The 21,777-nt window shown below is 38.3% G+C and overlaps 2 protein-coding genes across 16 annotated transcripts in view; both read left to right on the forward strand.

Annotated features, from left to right (window-relative positions):
• The window catches only part of LOC306874090 (catenin delta-1-like), a 28,733-nt gene extending 17,845 nt beyond the window's left edge, over window positions 1-10,888 (forward strand). For 4 of the 15 annotated variants that reach the window (XM_079423844.1, XM_079423837.1, XM_079423836.1 and 1 more), the window contains 10 exons: window positions 435-552; window positions 1,501-1,654; window positions 3,276-3,341; window positions 3,450-3,577; window positions 4,293-4,443; window positions 4,587-4,782; window positions 4,872-5,062; window positions 5,197-5,244; window positions 5,867-5,949; window positions 8,934-10,888. In XM_079423844.1, coding sequence (XP_079279970.1) covers window positions 435-552; window positions 1,501-1,654; window positions 3,276-3,341; window positions 3,450-3,577; window positions 4,293-4,443; window positions 4,587-4,782; window positions 4,872-5,062; window positions 5,197-5,244; window positions 5,867-5,949; window positions 8,934-8,942 — 1,144 coding nt within the window. In that variant the 3' untranslated portion in view covers window positions 8,943-10,888. Of the gene's footprint in view, window positions 1-434; window positions 553-1,500; window positions 1,655-2,049; window positions 2,068-3,275; window positions 3,342-3,449; window positions 3,578-4,292; window positions 4,444-4,586; window positions 4,783-4,871; window positions 5,063-5,196; window positions 5,245-5,866; window positions 5,950-6,223; window positions 6,327-8,933 lie in introns of all 15 variants that reach the window. The other 11 variants (XM_079423832.1, XM_079423845.1, XM_079423838.1 and 8 more) reach the window with 6 other exon arrangements.
• A 6,671-nt stretch (window positions 10,889-17,559) lies between these two features.
• LOC306874092 (uncharacterized protein) lies at window positions 17,560-21,439 on the forward strand. Its single transcript, XM_079423848.1, has 3 exons — window positions 17,560-17,995; window positions 18,603-20,792; window positions 20,885-21,439. Exons 1-3 carry the CDS (start codon window positions 17,767-17,769, stop codon window positions 21,202-21,204), a joined length of 2,739 nt encoding a protein of 912 aa, XP_079279974.1. The 5' UTR covers window positions 17,560-17,766; the 3' UTR covers window positions 21,205-21,439.
• The last annotated feature ends 338 nt before the right edge of the window (window positions 21,440-21,777 follow it).

Consider the following 21,777-nt stretch of genomic DNA (forward strand, 5'->3'; position numbering starts at 1 on the left):
CATTTTATGTGGAAGAAAGGAGGGAAGTGCAAAGGAAATGCTCTTGAATTGTGTTTGCGAGCAAGAACCTCTGAGGCTGTGAAAGAATCAGGACAAAGTTTGGACAAAAGAGAGAAATGTGATCTTTGAATCCACTTATTTCCCTTGAGTGCTTCTCTTTGAGAGTGTCCCTCACTTCTCCCACTCGCCTATTAGGCTTTTAGAAAGCAGTCGGTTCAGTCGGAGGAATGGTTTTACACCGTGATTACATTTAAGTAGAGCTAACAGTGTCTTGCCTTTAACCCTCACCGTTCAGCTTTTCAGCTGCCTTCTGTGTATATATTTGGTTAATGTTTTAGGTGATGACCTGGAGCGAAAACTTTCTATGCGTGCCAAACATTACTAAACATTAAACAGGCTGTGTCCTAATTAGTTACATGACGTTTTGCTCTCAGGAATGTGAGCTCGGAGCGGAGCGAGGCCAGGAGGAAGCTGAGGGAGTGCACTGGACTGGTCGACTCGCTCATGTACATCGTCCAGTCACAGATCAACTGTAAAGATGTGGACAACAAGGTAACAACCGGACTTTGACCTTTAGGACTTTGAAAGCTGCCCTTTCATGCGCACTGCTCTTTTTATGATGGGGAAGCACATGAGTAGAGCATTTTAGGGAAGAGCAAAGGAGGAAGAAAGCATTGTTCATTTTTATTATTGAACATTTTCAATCATAGTTCAATGCATCGTTCTAATTCGGGGAATAATTAGGGTTATTTAGAGCTAGTAGGTTCTTTTGGGCTGTTAGACTTTTGTGCGTGTATATTATTTATAAAATATTTGAAACACGTTTTTTAATGCTTAAACCCATTTACACAGAAAAAATGTAAATAACTAATTAAATTAAATGTACTACATTAAAGTACCATTCAAATTTTTGTAGTTAGATTTCGAAAGAAAATTAATGTTTTTATTGAGAAACGAAGAATTAGACTGATCAAAAGTGACAGGCATTTTTATTTAAAAAAAAAATTCAAATGAATGCTGTTTTTTTTAAATTTTCTATTAATCACGGATTAAGCAAAACTACTGCTGATAATAAGAAATCTTAAGCACCAAATCAGCATATGAGATTGATTTCTGAAGGATCATGTGACACTGACTGAAGACTGGAGTAATGGCTGCTGGAAATTCGTCTTTGCCATTTTAATATATGTAATATTCTGTTTAATATATTAAAATAGAATATATTTAGTTTTAATTATAATATTTCACAATATTACTGTTAACCTGCTATTTTTAGCCTTAGTGAGCATAGGACCTTTCAAAAACTACCTTGATTGGTAGTGTCTTTATCAAATAAATATATATAAAATTATTTATTTTTTACTCTTTAGTAAGTAGGATCAGTCTCCACTCTATCATCAATAATTTTATATATAAAAGCTAAATTTGGCATTGGTAGTTGTCCTGTTTCATTCTCTTACACGGTATGCATTATTTAATCATGCTTAATCATGTGTGCAGCTGATTGAGAACAGCGTGTGTCTGCTGAGGAATCTGTCCTATCAGGTGCATCGGGAGATACCAGGCTGCGAGCGTTATCAGGAGACGACTCCTGTCAATCAAGGCCCCGCCTCTTCCCAAAAGGGTGGCTGCTTCAGCTCCCGAAAGGGCAAAGGTGCGTGTCTGATTAATTTAAAGAAAAACACAGGCACTGGCTGTGGGCCATAACCAATTAAAATAAGTTGACTTGCTATCTTTGCATTCCAGTGTGCATAATCTCGGTGTTGTGTAAACCAAACCAAGAGGCCGTGTCTATTCCTTGTCTTAATCGTAGTACACACTTTGAAGAAGTTTGATATGTGCCAGATCAAGTTTGTTTACACAAGAAGGAGATGTGACTTGCATGAATTTCACACGAGTGTGTGCTTTGTGGGTTTGTTGCTGATTAATGTTGGGTGGCTGGGGCACTATTGCAATTTTTTTGTAATGCCAAAACAGTCCTTTCCTCTCATTTTCTTCTGTATCTGTCTCTTCTGCTCTCAATCCGTACGTCTTTTTATCCTGTAACAGACGAGTGGTTTTCCAAAGGTAAGCTTTTCTGTCTTTTTATTTTTTCTTCTTTTTTTTTTAAAGTAAAAAGGCTTTGCTTTGCTTTCATGGAATCACATTTTTTCTCACTCTAACCCATTATTAACACTGTTATAGGTCAAAGTTCAGAAAATGGATGTGAAATGAGAAACTCAAGTAATGTTTTAGGGGAAAATAATGTTTCTCATTTCACATTGGTTTTGTGAGCTGCACTACTTTTGTAAAGTAAGAAGGCATTTTAAGGGGACCAGTCACACAAATAAGGTTTTTATTGATCTGAAGGATGTAGACGTGGAATCATTAACGAGTATCAGATTATGTTGCTGGACACTAAACTCTAGGGCTCCGTTTTAAAGCCTAGTAAGCATCCAGACTATCATGGACAAAGAAATTTTAGCGTAAATTTACAAATCTGTTCTTAGAAAACTGGGTTTTAGAGATGATTTTTGTGTGACTCTGGTCTGTAAAAATACTTTCTGTATTTATAACATTTCACTAGTACCCACCAGAGGGTGCCAGAACACTGCATTTCTGATCAATCCATTCTTTATAAACCTTCACTGTTAATCTTTAATCATATAGACATATTAAAAGATAATTTTAATAAACTTGCACTTTGTCACCTCTCTATAAAATCATACACTACTGTGAAAGGCCTGTTTTAAAGGCCCCAATATACTTGTGGCAAAGTTCTTTTTCATTGACCTACACAGACTGAACAGATAAAAATGAACATGAAGCCTTCCATCTTAAAGAAGACAGCCCCAGAGCACACCTATCTGTTACTGTCTGTAATCGCCACACAACATATAGTAGTACATAGGTGTTCACTAATCATCGTGGTGAACGCCATAATGGAAAGTTTGCTTTAGCAAGCTGTTTCAGACTCCAAATTAACTTTTTGTTTTGGGCTGATTTTATTTGAAATTACATCACACCTGTTTCTTCTTTGATATATTGTATATTGGGGCTTTAATGTCGTCAGTAATTTAAACGCATGGGGTTTTCCTCGGGGGATAAATGAAACCTCTGTCATAACTGTCTGAAGAAAATCTTTGTCTAAAGAAAATCCCCTTCTTAAATCTTAAGAGGTTTTCTTCAGACTTGTCACAAATTACATCACTACCATTAAACGGCAGATAAGATTTCTGTGCCACTCCGTGTGTCTCTCTATTTCACTTGTTGCTCATGCCGTCTGCTTTGTTCAGGAAAAAAAGAGGATGATGGAACTTCAGATACCATTGACATTCCAAAGAGAAGCACACCAGCCAAAGGTACAATGACAGTCTTGTTCGCTCTGAATGCTTACACGAGTAATTTAGTTTTGCCTCGTATTGTAGTTGAATAATAGATTAAATAAAATGTAATGATCGTTTTTGTAGGTTATGAGTTGCTGTTCCAGCCAGAGGTGGTGCGTGTCTACACTTCTCTCCTGAAAGAGAGTAAGAACCCCTCGGTTCTCGAAGCCGCGGCGGGGGCCGTGCAGAACCTGTGTGCGGGCCGCTGGACTGTGAGTAATGGTCACTCTGAGTGCTATTGCAGTCCAGAGCGTATTAGACTCATTCAACATTATAGGAGCCATATTTTTATTATTTAATTAAAAGCTTGATTTACTATGAAAACGTAATTCAGTTATTTTACAAGAAATATTCCATTTTATTTTTTGATGCTGATTGAGGGTGATTTAATCCGATTCATACCTGTGCCACATGACGTGTGTAGTAAATCTGAAAAACATTCAATTGTCTATAAGCCAGGGCAATTAAAGGAGCTTAATTTTAAGGACTATCAAGATAAAACCATTATTGTGCTGCATTCCATTTTGCAGTTATAATTTAATCTTGTTATAAATTCAGCACACCCCTTTGTTATACAGCAGTTTGCTTTATCCCTCTACCCAATATGCATTATACAATTATATGTATATATGTGTGTGTATATGTGTGTATATATATATATATATATATATATGTTTTTGTTTTTTTTCTTTCAGCTAAATCATAACGTTCAAAGAAATTCAATGTTTAAAAGATGAATATATTTATAATGTTTCTAAGGTCAATGAGTTCAATAATTGTGACCTCAACATTGCCCCTCCCAAAAAAATATGTATGTGTGTATTTATTATTATTATTGCCCTTATTCCTTAATGTTTGTTTGATTTAGGTTCATCAGGTGGAAAAATCTGACAGTTTCGTAATTTACTTCTGTCCTTATCTTTTCAGTATGGGCGGTACATCAGAGCAGTGGTTAGACAGGAGCATGGCCTGCCGATGACGACCGAGCTATTGTCCCATGGGAACGACCGTGTGGTCAGAGCCATGTCAGGAGCTTTGAGAAACCTGGCCATTGACTCTCGCAACCGTGAGCTGCTAGGTATGTGAGCAAACAATACCTGTTTGGCCGTCGTATTTGTCCATTCAGTGTTATTCCCATCAAATTCTGTACAAAAAGCCATATTTGTACAGTCCCAGTGAATGAATCCTAGTGTATTTTACCCTCTTCCTCTCTCTGCGTAGGGAAGCATGCAGTGCCTAACTTGGTGGCCAATCTGCCAGGCGGTGGTCAGAGTCAGCCTGCGCGTGCACTCTCAGAGGAGACGGTGGTGTCTGTTCTCAGCACTATGGTGGAGGTGGTCGGCTCCAGCGTAGATGCTGCCAAAACCCTGCGCAGCTCCCAGGGCATCGAGAGACTGGTGCTCATCAACAAAGACAGGTATGTATAAGTGATTTTTAATAACTGTCTGGTCACATTGGAGAAACCTGGAAGAGGAACAAGTATTTAACCTCCGTTTTCCCTTATAGCAACCGTTCAGATAGGGAGGTGCGTGGCGCTGGGTTGGTGCTGCAGATCGTGTGGGGCTTCAAAGAGCTCCGCCGCACACTAGAGAAGGACGGCTGGAAGAAAACAGACTTTATGGTGAACCTTAACCCTCCTAACAACACCCGCAGCAACGGAGGATATGAGGACAGCACCTTGCCACTAATAGACAGGGGTAAGATGCAACACATTCCTGCTGAATGCTCTGTAGTGTGTTTGCACAACAAACAGATGTTTATCGGCCGCGTGGACATACAGGATACATCTCAGTGTTTCTGTGATCTGACTTTGTTTGGGTGTCTTTGTTAGGGGGCAAACAGGACAGAGACATGATTCCTCTTAATGACATGGGACCAGGTAAGAAACGCATACTTTATTCTCATAGTTTATGATTATACACAAGGTCTAAAATGAACTTTTATCCGCATTTTCTAGTGGTGGATTAGGTTTTCCCAATTCTCATTTTTAACTCTTGTCTTTTTACTTTAGTTTGCACTTTAAAATTTAAAAATGTTTACATATAAAGTGTAAAAAAAAAAAGTTAATAGTAAATATCATGTGCATCAAAATTGATGTTGGTAAATTGTTTTATTTGTAAATGTCTTTCAAAGAAGTGACTTGATGATGTTCACCAAGGATGCATTTATTTTATCAAAAGTGCAATAAAAACAGTATACAATACTGTGAAAGATTGTACAATTTAAAAACGACTGTTTTCTATTTGAATATATTTAGAAATGTAATTTATTACTGATGGCAAAGCTGAATTTTCAGCATCATTACTCCAATCTTCAGTATCACATGATCCTTTAGAAATCATTCCAATATAATGATTTTAACACAGAATTTTGGTAAGCACACTTGGTTTTACAAATGATCACTTTTGATCAATTTAGCATCTTTGCTGAATACAACGGTCACTTTCTTGGGGGGTGGGAGTGTTTCCCCAACTCAAAATGCTTTTTATCTGTGGTGCCAGATGCTTACTCTACGCTAGACCAGAGAGGACGGAGGAACACTTTAGACGACACTCTGGATCGTTCTGATAGAGAGGCACCTCAGGTAACACACCTGCAAGGGAACATCCACTCCTGAGCAGTTACACACAACAAACAACTTCCCTCACAAGCAATTCAGCACACCAGACATCCACAAACCCACACACTACACAACCTGAAACTTATTAACCTACTGTGATTTCACTAATAATACTAAGAGGAGTCTCACTTCAACTAACTCACACGCCCCTCTCCTTCTATTATCACTCACCTCTTCTTCAATGCCTTTCCCTTTCTTTAATCCTCTGCCAATCTCTCTCTCTTTCTTTGACTCTCAGGGAGGAATGTATGGGGAGAGGCGGGGCTCTTTGCCTCTGTTGGACTCTTATGATGGTTAGGCCACTCCCCCTCCCCCCCCCACTCAGTGCATGAGCACGCATGGTATGTGTGTCCACCTTCTGCATGGCCTTCATGTGGATATTTAAGTGTATGTGTGCCGCTCAGTGTATTTGTGGTTCTAACCCTCATTAACTGTGTTTTGTTATTCTGTATAGAGCCCTGCATTTCGGCCTGGGCCCGATGGGCCCCGACTTTTTTACACCCCTAGGGCCGGGCTTCGGGCCAATTTCCACGTCATAGTTCAGAGGCGAGCCGGGCATCGGGCCTGTTTTGGGTTTCTCCTTTTATATTGTAGACATCTATCGATTAGTGATGAAAAAATTGCCGCGCTGGTGGAAACAACACCAGACTGTGCCGCGACTGAGAGCAGCTCGATGGTGTTTAGTGTCCCGCAGCAGCGTGAGCAAGTGACTTCAGCACAGCTGAATAGTTCTGCGTTCAAATGCATGCAATAGGCTAAAGCTGGCTGCAAAACCCGAGCAAACATAACCATGAATGTGTCTGCGGGAAATAGTAAGGAGATATTTGAATTATTTACTAATAATCTAATGTTTTCTGAGTCCGTGTCGCAAGGATGAAGTTGCTGATCCTGACTCGCCGTCGTCTCATTAGAAGCGCCTTTAGAGAGAAATGCATCTTTATTGATTATGATTAAGATTATAAGTTTTTGTTTTCAATTTTTTTATTTCGTTAAGTGATAGTTTAAAGGTTTCTATAGATATATTTATCATGTCTGTGAGGCATGTATTCGCTCAGTTTCTGTTCATTTTTGTGAAGCGCTCCTGTTCAAGACGAGACGGCAGAAAGCGCATCATGTTTTATAAAAGAACTACCTTTTGTTGGTATTGTGAGTGCACACAAATACAAGTAGACCCTTTACAGGTCTGAATGATGTATTACTCTTACCTTTATCAAAAAAAAAAAAAAAATGACGGCGAAGGCTATTTTGATTTGTTTCCACTGAAAAAAATGCAAGTGTTTGCTGGTGCCTCCATGACCTGCAGACCGCGCTTTAGCTTCCACTCTCCGCACAAACTTACATATAGGCTAGCGCACATTATTATTATTATTATTATTATAGCAGGTTTAACGTTTAAACATTGTTATATACTTGAACTGTTTTAGTATATCTACATTTTATTTTAGGCAAGTCGTGATGATATGAGAAGGCTAAATTGATCAAACATAGGCTATGATCAGCTCATGCCGCTGGCCGCTTGGTCGTTACTTCAAAAAACAAAAACTTATAGGCTATTTAACGAACAAAAATGCTCCAAACGTTTTTCTAAATTAACTTAATAAAAAAACTAAACGAAATATAATAATTTTGCCATTTACACACAAAACTGAACTATTTTAATAGCCGAAACAGTAGTATAAACTGTTTTAGGAGAAGGGGGAAAAAAGAGACGGGCTCGGGTCGGTAATTCTGATAAGCTGTCGGACGTGGGCCGGGCTAGGGCCTAAATTTGAGGCCCGTGCGGAGCTCTAATTCTGTACTTGAGTGGAAATGGTTTTTACTAATTTCTGTAAATCTCGTCCAGTGTTGGGGAAGCTTCTTTAAATTTGGTGTAGCTTATAGTTGGGAAGCTATAGTTTCACAGTAGTTGAATTAAGCAACGGCTACTGAAATGTAGTTGGGTGTATAAGCTGCTTACAAAAATAATGAATTTATCAAAATGTATTTTTAGAACTTAATTTTTACAACTGGGGCCATATTCATGACATACAAAAATAATGATCTCAAATAGGAAGACTGCTTTAAGTTGCACAAAAACAAACAACTGAAAAGTCCATTTACATTTTAAAATAGTGACAGGTATATGTGTGTATGTATATAAATAAAATAAAATAATTATTTTTGCCTTCACTGCGTTTTTGCAGTGAAATATTTAACAACTAAATTCAAGATAAAATGGACTTAAATGTTTTTTTTTTTTTTTTTTTTAAATTTCAATTAGAGCCATATTTATCTGGTGCAAAAACAGGGATGTCAAATAGGATGACTGCTTTAAATTCAAACTAAATTTAATATTTATTTTTTTACAATTGATCAGCTTTTTATGCTATTAATCTGCTTTAATGAAACTAATTTACAGTGAACCACTAAAGTAAAAAAAATAATGACTGAATAGTCAATATTTCACAGAAAATTAATTTTTTAATATCCGTTTTTTTCATTGGAGCTCTAATAATCTGGTGCAAAAACATGGATATCAAATAGGATGACAGCTTTAAATTTAAACAAATTTACAGTGAACAACTAGTCAGAAACCGAAAAGTCAGTATATTAGTGTATGTAGATTATAATTTTTTTTTTCCGTAAAAATAAAAAAAATCTCAATGCTCGGAAGACAGCTCGGCAAATGCCACGTTCGATTAGCAGTTGCTGCTTTTCAGTTAGTTACTCCCCAACACTGATCTCTTCCTCTCATGTGTCCACTTTGGTCACATGACTGATGTTTCAGTGGTTGTATGCCATCACTTTGCCACATAAAATGGGTGATGTGAATTTTGTGTAGTGCACACAAATTCCCATCGCAGCTCTTTGATGACGCATTACTGAATCATTTTCCTTTGTTATTAGTAAAACTAATGTAAGCGAGTGTCACGTCTGACCTTCACGTCTCATTCTGTCTCTGTCCACAGAAAAACTGATCGTGTGCATCACCCGCCGTGAGTTTCCTCCTCCTGCCTACTGTCCCTGCTGAGCCTCTGATCTCATCACTTACGGGACCATAGCCACTAATTGCAACGACCCTTCTGTAGTTTTCAACATTCTCCTGCTCTCATTGAGATCAATGTGATTGAGAACAGCCACTACTTCAAACGGACTCAAATAATGGAAACACTAGGGAATACAAGCTGTTTAGTCACATCCCCAGCTGATTGAGCTTTATAAATAATTTCCTTTTTTATTGTTTTTTTTGCTTATGCATCTATTAGAACACTAGTATAGTATGGCGTTGGTGTTTTGATTATTTTGCTTCATCCTGCTTTGTGGTTCACATTGATAAAAAGGTAATGCCAAATTGCATCAGTCATATGCGGCCTGCAGAAAATGTATATAGAATTTTTTTTGGTAAGTTTTGTCTCCATGCATTGCAAGGTGCATGAGGCCTATTTTCTGAAAGCACTAGATGACCACCAATTCCCCTTAAGTTATCCATCTGTGGTTTTTGTGGATGGTCTCATGGAGTGTTCGGTCTCTAGGAAGTGGTTGTGAACGCATTGATGAAGCATTATAAAAGAGGCAGAGGGATATTTGATTGGGAGATTTGTTTTTGTTGGTTTTTTTAAACCAGTAGCATTCAAGAAAGTTCTCTAGTGGTAGGTGAGGTATAGTTTTATTCATTCAGTTGTCAAATTTGCAAAGCATTCCAGAGTGGGAAAGCTGTTTTGGGATTTTATTTTTCTTTGAAATTGTCACTGACAACTGTGTGGGGACTCAAAAGTTCCTCACTCGTCATTTATAACAAATACAATAAAATACCCACAAAAGAGCCTTTAACTCTGAGACAAATTGTAGCCCTGGTCTTCGATCTGTCTGAATATAAATGAATGTGTAAATATGACTGCGTCTCACAAATCCACTCTGCATACTTGGAGTGCCTCGCTTGCTCAGCGCGTCGTTTGAGTGTGTGTTTGTGATGAGCGGTGAATGGGGACGTTCGGCCACCCTTCTGCCTCTTGGTTTCAGTGCCTGTCTGTGTAGAGAGTGAACGAGTGTACATTTGAGGATGTATATGCATTTTTTTTTTTTTTTTTTTTTTTACTGAGATCCATAAGTACAGTGCTCGTTTCTTAGACTGCATAGTTAAAAATGCACAGTAAGTCTGTTGTAGATATTTACTGAATGGAAGCTTTAGCACTAGGGGTAATGGATTTTTTATTTTTATTTTAAAGACCCCCCCCCCCCCCCCCCCCCCCCCATGCCTTTTCAATTCCCTGTCTGCCAATCCGCAGACCAATCCTTCGAGATGCTACAGTCAGTAAAGGAAAGGTTGGCTGTTGACTAAATGGATGTGAGCCAGAAGTCCAAGTCCTGATAGAGGCGGCTGTTCGAGGAATCAATCGATTGTTCAGTGTTGAGGGAGGCAGATATAGATGAATCTTTTAATTACAAAAACATTGCATCTTTCAGGCAGGATTTAGCCAGATTTGGATTCTAGCTTGATGAGAAAATAAGATGGATTAAATAAAAGCACATTTAACTATATATACCAGAGAATATTTGTTAATTTTAATAATTATTTTTTTTCCTCTTGGTTTTTGTTCTGTTGCTCTTTCTTTTCTATGTCTTATGATTGGGGCTGATTTAGTTTTTTCAGGGTGTTGTGGGTGAATGCATATGCAATCAGTTTTATTTTTTAAATGCATTTACGGTTTATATCTTTTAATTATAGACGAAAGGAAAAATTATTTGTCATGTGCTGTCTGTTGACATGTTTCTGCAACACTAATGTGGATCGTGATTCATAATTCCTATATTTCAACACTTTACCTTTGGTCTTAAACGTTGCACCTTTCTCTCATGGATTGAACATGTAACTTAGCAATACTGTTTTTTTTTTTAATAAAAGAATGATGTTTTTCCAAGGTTCTGACAGTGAATTTTTTTGTGGTTCAAAGTGTTTTAACATTTAATACATTCATTTGATTAGAATTCTTCATTTTCAGAATGAAGTAATTGAGAAATGTAATATATTTCACCATATACAGCCCTAGCTGCTTACTGAGAAATGTGTTTGGTGCACGTTATTGAATTTATTCAACTTGTTCTCTAAAAAACTTTTTACAAACTAGTCAAGACGGTGTGAATTTAACATGCTAGTTGTCATCTTAAATTACTTGAAAGTAACTAAACCAGTGGGTTACAACCTTTTGTTCAATATTGACCACAGCAACATTCCCATCCCTTTACACAAGTTTAAGTTATTCATCTCTTATAATCTAAAAGTTACAATTTCTACCTAATGTTTTAGTGTGCTTGGCATAACTTGACACAATTTTGTGATAATGTCCAGAGTTTTAAGATTTCATTAATTTGGCTACATGGCCTTTCTAGATCTAGACCTCACGTTTCTTAGAATTAGGCTACCATTATGTCCAGGGATTTTTTTCAAGACAGAGAAGAGGGAAAAAATGAAGCTAAATGTTGATTTTTTTTTTAATAGTTTTAGCGGATAGTAATGCTTATTTCGCCTTATTTGAACTATTTTACGCCACAGTGCGCTCAGAACCACTGATACAAAAGTAAATTCACTCATTTTAATGAGACTGCATTGAAGAGAGCTTTTAAACCAATAAATGCATTTGTGGAAATGTCAGTGTCTCTTTTTTTAAAATTAGGAAATGTCTTATTTTATTAATCTTCGTCAGATTTCAGTTGCACAAGTAAACAAGAACAAAATCATGAAAGTTGAAACTGCTGGTGTTTTTAACGAATCGTTTGAATAATTCAACAAACTTTGAAAATGTTCACCGATAGATAGCGCCATCTACTGGCGTGACTGTGCAGGCATGGCCGCTGAACAAATCAGTGAATGAATCTTTTTGGTGAACTGATTCGAAAGATTCACGACACTGAAAATCTTGACTTGTGATGCAGCGGCTCACGTGTCCTACAGATCACCTGTGTTTGCGTATGTAAAATTATGTGTCTATATTGGGTTATAATGTGGTGTCTTAGCAAGTTTGATAAACAACGTGCACTTAGCGTTTGAAAACAAGACGGCTTTGCAGTATTAGTACCAGGTGAATCCTCGCGACATCAGGCTCAGTTGACTTTAGAGATTGAGAGTAGGGCTGAGCTTGCCTTTCTTTGCCATTTAATACCAAACAACATGAGGACGATGAACTGAGATCACAATTACCTGACGGTCATGCACAGGTCCGTCTGTCTTCTCTAAATATTTAACGTTACCTCAATCTATCTAAATATATATATATATATATATATATATATATATATATATATATATATATATATATATATTGTTCGTATCATCAGCAGTTGGATCTGAATTGATAAGACAAAGTAAGTCAATCTTATCTTGCAAAATTTAAGAAAGTTGTTATTTTTGCATCGTTAACAGTTTAACTTTTGTTTTGAAGTTTCTAGATGTGTTTTAGTCTGGAGTTGCTACCAGCATGTGGCAGTATCAGCATCCTGACTTTGCCATATTCCTGCTTGCTGAACTTCAGAAGCAGCAGCAGGGAAGCATCTTCTGTGACACACTTCTGCAGACAGATGGTAAGAGATCAGATCTTCTGTGCTGGAGATAGATAGTCGTTGGAAAGAGCTGTCAACTTTATAACTAGCACCTTGTAAACAAATCACATAAAGACCCTGATTGTCATTGCTATGGTTTTCCAAATTGTAGAGCAGTCGGTAACTATAGAAGTAAATTACAGTTTTTCCTATGCTTTTCTTTTAAACAAATCTTTTCAACTCTTCAGGTGTTTGTATTCCAGCTCACAGTTGTGTGTTAGCTGCTCTAAGCCCCGTCCTGTCAAGAGTACTTTCCACTTCCCCTACTCCACGGGCAGGGCAAAACAGGCTTCTGAGCCTTGAGACTGTAGGCTCTCATGCCTTACTAAAGCTAGTTAAGTTCCTGTACACGGGGGAAATGGAGATCAAGAGTCAGAGCGAACATGAGGAGGTAATGGCTGCTGCCTTCAGACTTGGACTTAAAAACCTTTTGGAAAAAAAGAGAGTGTGCGTGGACAGAGGAGTTGAGGATGTTGTGAGACGTTGGACGGAGATTGGTGTACAGACAGAAGATGTGAATAGCCAGGAAAGTGAAATCGTGTCTGAGCCATTAAGGATAGAGAGCAGTACTCTTCCAGTGCAAGCTTGTGGCTTATTGGAAGCTGATTTGTCCTCATTGTCATTACTTGATGAAGCTAGTCCAACTGCAGGTTTTAATTGGCCCAGTAATGCCACTGTTCCTTCCCTCGCTGTGGTGACAGAAGCATCTGTAATAAATCATCATAAAGCAAAGGCTAAGAAGAGGTGGAAAATGGCAAAGAGAGAAAGCCAATTAAACAAATTAACTCTGCAACAAATGAATGTTTCAGGCAAAAACTTCCAGAAACTTTTAGAGGCAGATAACAGGCAAAAACGTGCTACTGCTGACCAAAAGGAGGCCAAATTGGACCATCTTAAAGTTAGGATAAAACTGAGGAGGAGTGGAGCATGCTGGGAGAGCGACCTTCTCGTTTCTGTCCAAGGTGAGAGTGAGAAGAACCCAGAAGAAATGAAAGAGTGTGGACTTCAAACTCAGGTAAGAATTTTCTTTAAATCTGAATTTTATAAAAAATTTAGACAAAATAAAGCATAGATTATATCGATATATTGAAATATACACTTAACGCCCACTTTATTAGGTACACCTGTTCAATTGCTTGGTAACACAAATTGCTAATCAGCCAATCACATGGCAGCAACTCAATGCATTTAGGCATCTAGATGTGGTGAAGATGACTTGAAGTTCAAACCGAGCATCAGAATGGAGAAGAAAGGGGATTTAAGTGACTTTGAACGTGGAATGGTTGTTGGTGCCAGACGGGCTGGTCTGAGTATTTCAAAAACTGCTAATCTACTGGGATTTTCACGCACAACCATCTCTAGGGTTTACAGAGAGTGGTCCGAAAAAGAGAAAATATCCAGTGAGCGGCAGTTGTGTGGACGAAAATGCCTTGTTGATGTCAGAGTTAGAGGAGAATGGGCAGACTGGTTAGAGATGATAGAAAGGCAACAGTAACTCAAATAACCACTCGTTACAACCAAGGTATGCAGAATACCATCTCTGATCGCACAACACGTCGAACTCTGAAGCAGATGGGCTACAGCAGCAGAAGACCACACCGGGTGCCCCTCCTGTCAGCTAAGAACAGGAAACGCAGGCTACAATTCGCACAGGCTCACCAAAATTGGACAATAACAGATTGGAAAAACGTTGCCTGGTCTGATGAGTCTCAATTTCTGCTGCGACATTCAGATGGTAGGGTCAGAATTTGGCGTAAAGAACATGAAAGCATGGATCCATCCTGCCTTGTCTCAAAGGTTCAGGCTGGTGGTGGTGGTGTAATGGTGTGGGGGATATTTTCTTGGCACACTTTGGGCCCCTTAGTACCAATTGAGCATCGTTTAAACACCACAGCCTACCTGAGTATTGTTGCTGACCATGTCCATCCCTTTATGACTACAGTGTACCCATCTTCTGATGGCTACTTCCAGCAGGATAATGCACCATGTCACAAAGCTCAAATCATCTCAGACTGGTTTCTTGAACATGACAATGAGTTCGCTTTACTCAAATGGCCTCCACAGTCACCAGATCTCAATCCAATAGAGCACCTTTGGGATGTGGTGGAACGGGAGACTCGCATCATGGATGTGCAGCCGACAAATCTGCAGCAACTGTGTGATGCTATCATGTCAATATGGACCAAAATCTCTGAGGAATGTTTCCAACACCTTGTTGAATCTATGCCACGAAGAATTAAGGCAGTTCTGAAGGCAAAAGGGGGTCCAACTCGGTACTAGCAAGGTGTACCTAATAAAGTGACCAGTGAGTGTATATATATATACACATCCTAAAGTCACGCATCCTGAAAAAAACAAAAAACAGGTCATGGTTTCCACAAAAATATAAAGCGGAAATATTTTCACACATATATATACATATACGTACATATACACATACATATACGTACATATACACATACATATACATACATACACACATATATATAAAATACAGAACGCACACAGTTACAGATCAAGAGGGTTGTATTTTTCTATTCTTCAAATTCCACCAGATATTTTAAATGAGATTTAAATCTGAAGACTGAACTGGCCACTTCATAAAAATTATTCCAGAACTCCACAGGTCTATCCAAATTAATTTTGTTAATTAAAGTCAGCCTTTTATATTCTTGATCAAGAGAGGTGTTCAGCAAGATGTCCCAACTTGAAGGTTATGCTTGTTTGGTGCTCGTCTTGTACTCTTCGTTGATTTTAATTTTCCCCCCTCCTTACATCAAATCATCTTGAAAGTCTTTGGCAGTAAAACAAATGTTTTTCTCAGTTGCTCTGATCAAGTATTTTATTCCCTTTGATGATATTGTGCTGCTGCTTCAGTGCCTTCAAATGTTTTCAGATATAACACATTTTAAACTTAAGAATAAGTTTGCCAGCTATGTCTCTACAACTTTCAGTGACTTGGAAATCTTCTTGTATCTAATCAAGTCAAGTATCGTTGTAGATTCCAACGGCTTAGTTGTGTTTTAACACAATATTGCACCTTACCAGAGAAATAAGTGACTTTGAGTAGGGGTTGAATAATTATGACATGCATGTATTACAAAAAAATGCATATTACTCAGAAATATTAAATTATATATTGACTCACTTTTAATATGCCACTAAAATGTCATAGATGGCCTTATTTAATTCAAGAAAACTTACATTTGTAAATTATAGTCTCTGAAAAGTTTAAATATTAATAAACACAATATATATGAGCATACACATTTGGCTGAAAATGTTACAGTGTATATATATACAGGTCCTTTTCAAAAAATTTGCATATTGTGATAAAGTTCATTATTTTCCGTAATGTACTGATAAACATTAGACTTTCATATATTTTAGATTCATTACAACACAACTGAAGTAGTTCAAGCCTTTTATTGTTTTAATATTGATGATTTTGGCATTCAGCTCATGAAAACCCAAAATTCCTATCTCAAAAAATTAGCATATTTCATCCGACCAATAAAAGAAAAGTGTTTTTAATACAAAAAAAAAAGTCAACCTTCAAATAATTATGTTCAGTTATGCACTCAATACTTGGTCGGGAATCCTTTTGCAGAAATGACTGCTTCAATGCGGCGTGGCATGGAGGCAATCAGCCTGTGGCACTGCTGAGGTGTTATGGAGGCCCAGGATGCTTCGATAGCGGCCTTAAGCTCATCCAGAGTGTTGGGTCTTGCGTCTCTCAACTTTCTCTTCACAATATCCCACAGATTCTCTATGGGTTCAGGTCAGGAGAGTTGGCAGGCCAATTGAGCACAGTAATACCATGGTCAGTAAACCATTTACCAGTGGTTTTGGCACTGTGAGCAGGTGCCAGGTCGTGCTGAAAAATGAAATCATCTCCATAAAGCTTTTCAGCAGATGGAAGCATGAAGTGCTCCAAAATCTCCTGATAGCTAGCTGCATTGACCCTGCCCTTGATAAAACACAGTGGACCAACACCAGCATCACTGACTGTGGGTACTTGACACTGGACTTCAGGCATTTTGGCATTTCCCTCTCCCCAGTCTTCCTCCAGACTCTGGCACCTTGATTTCCGAATGACATGCAAAATTTGCTTTCATCCGAAAAAAGTACTTTGGACCACTGAGCAACAGTCCAGTGCTGCTTCTCTGTTCAAAAGTGGCTTGACCTGGGGAATGCGGCACCTGTAGCCCATTTCCTGCACACGCCTGTACACGGTGGCTCTGGATGTTTCTACTCCAGACTCAGTCCACTGCTTCCGCAGGTCCCCCAAGGTCTGGAATCGGTCCTTCTCCACAATCTTCCTCAGGGTCCGGTCACCTCTTCTCGTTGTGCTGCGTTTTCTGCCACACTTTTTCCTTCCCACAGACTTCCCACTGAGGTGCCTTGATACAGCACTCTGGGAACAGCCTATTCGTTCAGAAATTTCTTTCTGTGTCTTACCCTCTTGCTTGAGGGTGTCAATGATGGCCTTCTGGACAGCAGTCAGGTCGGCAGTCTTACCCATGATTGCGGTTTTGAGTAATGAACCAGGCTGGGAGTTTTTAAAAGCCTCAGGAATCTTTTGCAGGTGTTTAGAGTTCATTAGTTGATTCAGATGATTAGGTTAATAGCTCGTTTAGAGAACCTTTTCAAGATATGCTAATTTTTTGAGATAGGAATTTTGGGTTTTCATGAGCTGTATGCCAAAATCATCAATATTAAAACAATAAAAGGCTTGAACTACTTCAGTTGTGTGTAATGAATCTAAAATATATGAAAGTCTAATGTTTATCAGTACATTACAGAAAATAATGAACTTTATCACAATATGCAAATTTTTTGAAAAGGACCTGTGTGTGTGTGTGTGTGTATATATATATATATATATATATATATATATATATATATATATATATATATATATATTGCAAACTGTCTTCTATATTTTCTCTTGTTCATTTCAAAATTATTATTTTCTTTTTTTTCTGACTAAAGAGCTGCCCACCTACTGTTCTTGCTGGTCAAAGTCTTGGAACTCTCACCCCACCGACGGACCTGCCTATTTCACCCTCCAATTCTTCCACACATGCCTCTTCAGATAAATGTCTTCGTACTCCACACCATGTTTCTGTCTCTTCCCCTTTGGAAATACCAACTATATCTTCAAGCCCTCCCCAAGCAGATGAATCTGATGAACACATCGCAAAGATGTTGGATGATATGTTGATGGATTTAAACATCTTGCCATTGATGCCAATAGACAGAAATCTGGATGAGCAAGAGCAGCTAGGTCCTCTTCAGGATCCAAAAGGTCAGCAGAGGGCTGCTGAGGCTCAAGGTGCTTGTCTTTATATGCAAAGCTGTAAGCCAGAGATGAAGGGATCTGATGTTAGCAAAACAGCAGTACCAGTTGGGTCACCAGGACAAAGAGATGAAGGTAAAAAAGCATGATCTTGAAATGTCTTGGGTTTGTGTGCTTTAGGCCATGCATGTGTAGATTCTTTATGTTGTGGTGCTCCCGGCTTTCTTTCTCATGTTTTTAGTATAGCACTTACATTCATCAAACATCCAACATTCTCAGCTCCCTCTTTGACACAAAATTGCATGTCGTCTTATGCTCTCTGTCGTTGTTTATTTGAAAGTACTCTTCACATGCTTACTTAACCCAAACAGCGTGGGATATGCTTGCCTTAGTCTTTGGGTCAATGAAAAATAAGAGTGTCCATGATAAACAAAATATATAAATAAAATCTGATTTAAAACACTAGTGCCAAGGTCTTCGAAATGTACTCCGATTATATGTTGGTTTTCTATAGTTTCCACAAAAAAAAAAATTGAAATTGAAAGAAATGCCATCTGGTGCAACCATCACATAGTAACACCATACTTTAAAAGGTAAAAAGTTTTTACGACCTTGACATTTTTGTCCCAAAATATATATTTTTAAGCTATGTGAAATATGGTTAGGGTTAATTTACTTTTTTTATATATATGTATATATGTTATTGAGCACTTTATTCCTGACTTTACTCCTTGTTTTTTAGACCACTCTGGCTTTCATAATCAGTCAAGATCCAATACATTCATGAATCAGTCTCCTGGACAGGACGACTTGAACAAAGATAAGAATCTGGCAGCTGGGGCAAGAAACTCCACTCCCTCCCTGATAGAAGATTTGTTTTTAACCCCAAAAGGCACAGCTGTCCCAGCTAACCCTTCTCTGGCCGCAGGTGAAATGCCAAGCCTTGGTATGACCAGCATACTGGACAACAGGCCAGAATTCAAACTACTACGATGCCTTTCCACCCTTCAATCAGATAAGGCAGACAGTGATGTTCCTACACAAGAACCACCACACAGACAGGACCTAGAAATGCAAAACCTTCCCTTGTGGCTTTCTGAGTCACCACTGAAATTGGACTTCCCTCTAAGCTCGATGATTGATTCCTCCTACCCACATCCACATCCTGACCTCATCGCCTGCCAAAATCGATCGTGCCCTGACCTTGCAGAAAAGCAAGAATTGAAGACTTCCTTTTTACGAGATGATTTAATGAGTGGGAGTAGTTCAAACACCATTCAGCATGTGAAAGATGCTAGTGAGCACCCAAAGCAGAGAAAGACGAGACGACGTAGGCTTGCAACTCGAAAGTCAGAAGTGAATGGGGGTACAAAGTGTCAAAAACTAGAAAATCAGGAAACGGTTCAACCGAGGATATCAAAGTGTGATGATCCCCACTGTGAAGATGTTAAGCCATCAACTTCTAATGCACGTAGAGTCAGTGCCCGAATAACCAATGCGAACAGAAAAGCAACTGCAGGTGTGAAGAGAAAAAAAGAAATTTCTTCACCTATCAGTAAGAAAATGCCTCCATTGAAAACTGACAGTGAAAAACATGAAGATGTTTTACCTAAACCAAAACACACTGGTATTGTAAAACGTGGCCGTGGTAGACCGCCTAGATCAAAAACCACCACTGGAGCTCACTTGTGCAACAGTGCAGAGAAATTGCCCTCTTCAGGACAAGGTGATTGTGAAGTGAAAAAAACTAAGAAAGAAAGTGAGATTGAGCAGGGTAATAAGCAAGAACCAAATACACAGCAGGAGAAAGACTCAACAGAAATGGAAGAAGCAGATGTTAACAGCAATTTTGCACAGACAACGCTGAATTCTCACTTAAAATATGCTGGTCAGGCTAAAGGACCAAATATCATTGAAATTTTCCATCAGACTCTTCCAAGTGTTGAAAGTCTCTCTTGTAGGAAAATTGATCATCCGCTAACATCAAGCCTGCGAGACACGTCTTTTAGGCTTCAAAAATTCCAAGGATGGAAAAGTGAAGATGAGAATAGTAAATTAATGATGAATAGCAGTGAAGTGATCAATAAGGGCATTTGTGGTAAGAAAAAAGCAGAGACGTCTATGCTGATAAATGAGAATGAAGACATGGAGGTATCTGACAAGCAAGTAGGGTCACTGTTGTCTTGTGGAGATATGCTAGATAACGTGAAATGTTTGGTTAAAGATGGGGAAACTGCCACTGAGGAGAACTCAAGTAGACAAGCCAGTGTGTCACAGAATAGCGATTCCCAAAATGAGATGGGAAAAGACGTTCAGGACCAAGTAACTGAGATTTCTGTGCCGTTAACAGCTGAGGAGGACATAATGAAGAAAATTATGATGCCGGCTGATGATATTGATGATCATGCCAAGTCGCCCACAGAGAAAGACTGTGATGTTTCTACCAATGAACTGACAGTGATTGAGGGAATAGAAATGAATTTCAGTACAAATCCTGAAAGTACACCATCAGAACAACTCGGAGATGAACAAAACCTGGAAGAGACAGTTTCTAATGAGTGTTCATTTGAGGCAACATCAGACATGGACAAAGACGTTCAGACAGCACATGGTGTTAACACCCAGGATGTTAGCTGTGTGGCTGAGAAAGAGGAGGATTTAGGTAGGGACAAAGAGTTTCAGATGATTGAAGAAACTATGAAGGGAGAAGAAACTGAAATCCTGGGGCCAAATGAGCTTGTGGAGGAAAATGCTCTGCCTTCTTCAGATGATAGGTGTTGGGAAACTACCAATGGGTGGGATGATAATGATGAAATGAATGAGGAGGGGGACCAGTACAGTGCTGGGAAGATTGATGAACAGACCCTACAGGAGGAAGATGAATTGAGTGAAGGACACATTGCTGGGATTGCAGATGATGCATCAAACAGAGGTAAAATGGCTAAACTTAGAATTCTAACTCAACATTTTTGTACACGCCGTTATTAATAATTCATATTCCTGATTTCTGTTTTATCCTCAAAGCTCTGACACTGAGAAACACAGAAGAAATAATAAGCAGAAATGCTCCTTCTGTCCAGACTGAAGTGAATAGTTTTCAGTCAAACTATCAAAGCCCCAAACTGCGCAGCGAGAATATCTCAGCGGTGACGTCCAATTCAGAATCAGCAGATGAAGAAAATATTGAAGTAGATGTTGTCGATGGGTCTGTAGAAGATCCTTTAGGGCTTTTGGCATCTAGAGAGTTTGTCACACTGGCTATTGAGTGTCTAATGGAGCAAGAGGATGAGTTGGATGCCACTGAAGAAGAGGAGGTAGATGTCACTGGAGAAGAGACGGGATGATTTTTTTTTATGTTCATGTTGAGAATACATGTTTAGCATTTTGAAATCAATAGCAGATGTTTGAGCCAAGGTTTAATATATCAAATGGTGAGAAGAATTCTCTTTTTTTTTTTTTTTTTTTTTTGTCAATTTGACATTACTTAAATTCATTCAATTTATTTTGGATTGTCTCATACATGTATAAAGCTACATATAAAAAAAATGTAAATTAAAATAAATTTATATATGTTCATATTACACTTTTGTATGTGTGCTTTGTTTAAAATATAAGATACCAGTAATTATTTTAGTCTAACTTTTAGTGTGTGTGTATCTTTATGCTTAAACAAATTATAACTCTGCAAGTGCAAAATATAGCATAAAATGGCTTTCCCAATGTGAAAATATTAAATTCCCTCGAAATATTAGGACATTTGAAAGACTGTGGTAGTAAATATACATTATTATATTGGCATAGCTATAAAATATATATATTTGTTTTAATCTTTATCCAGTAATCCCAACTAGAAGTCATAGGAATTGGTAAAAAAGATGCGAGAATCAGGATAATGGCGAAATAAAATAATAGTTAAA

Source organism: Barbus barbus (genome assembly GCF_936440315.1).
Source record: "Barbus barbus genome assembly, chromosome: 8".
In the NCBI taxonomy this organism is placed as follows: Eukaryota; Metazoa; Chordata; class Actinopteri; order Cypriniformes; family Cyprinidae; genus Barbus; species Barbus barbus.

Coding starts and splice junctions, on each gene's coding strand:
- LOC306874092 (XM_079423848.1), top strand. CDS start 17,767: ATGTTGGATGATATGTTGATGGATTTAAACATCTTGCCATTGATGCCA. Junction 17,996..18,602: donor ACCAGGACAAAGAGATGAAG/GTAAAAAAGCAT, acceptor CTTGTTTTTTAG/ACCACTCTGGCTTTCATAAT. Junction 20,793..20,884: donor AGATGATGCATCAAACAGAG/GTAAAATGGCTA, acceptor TTATCCTCAAAG/CTCTGACACTGAGAAACACA.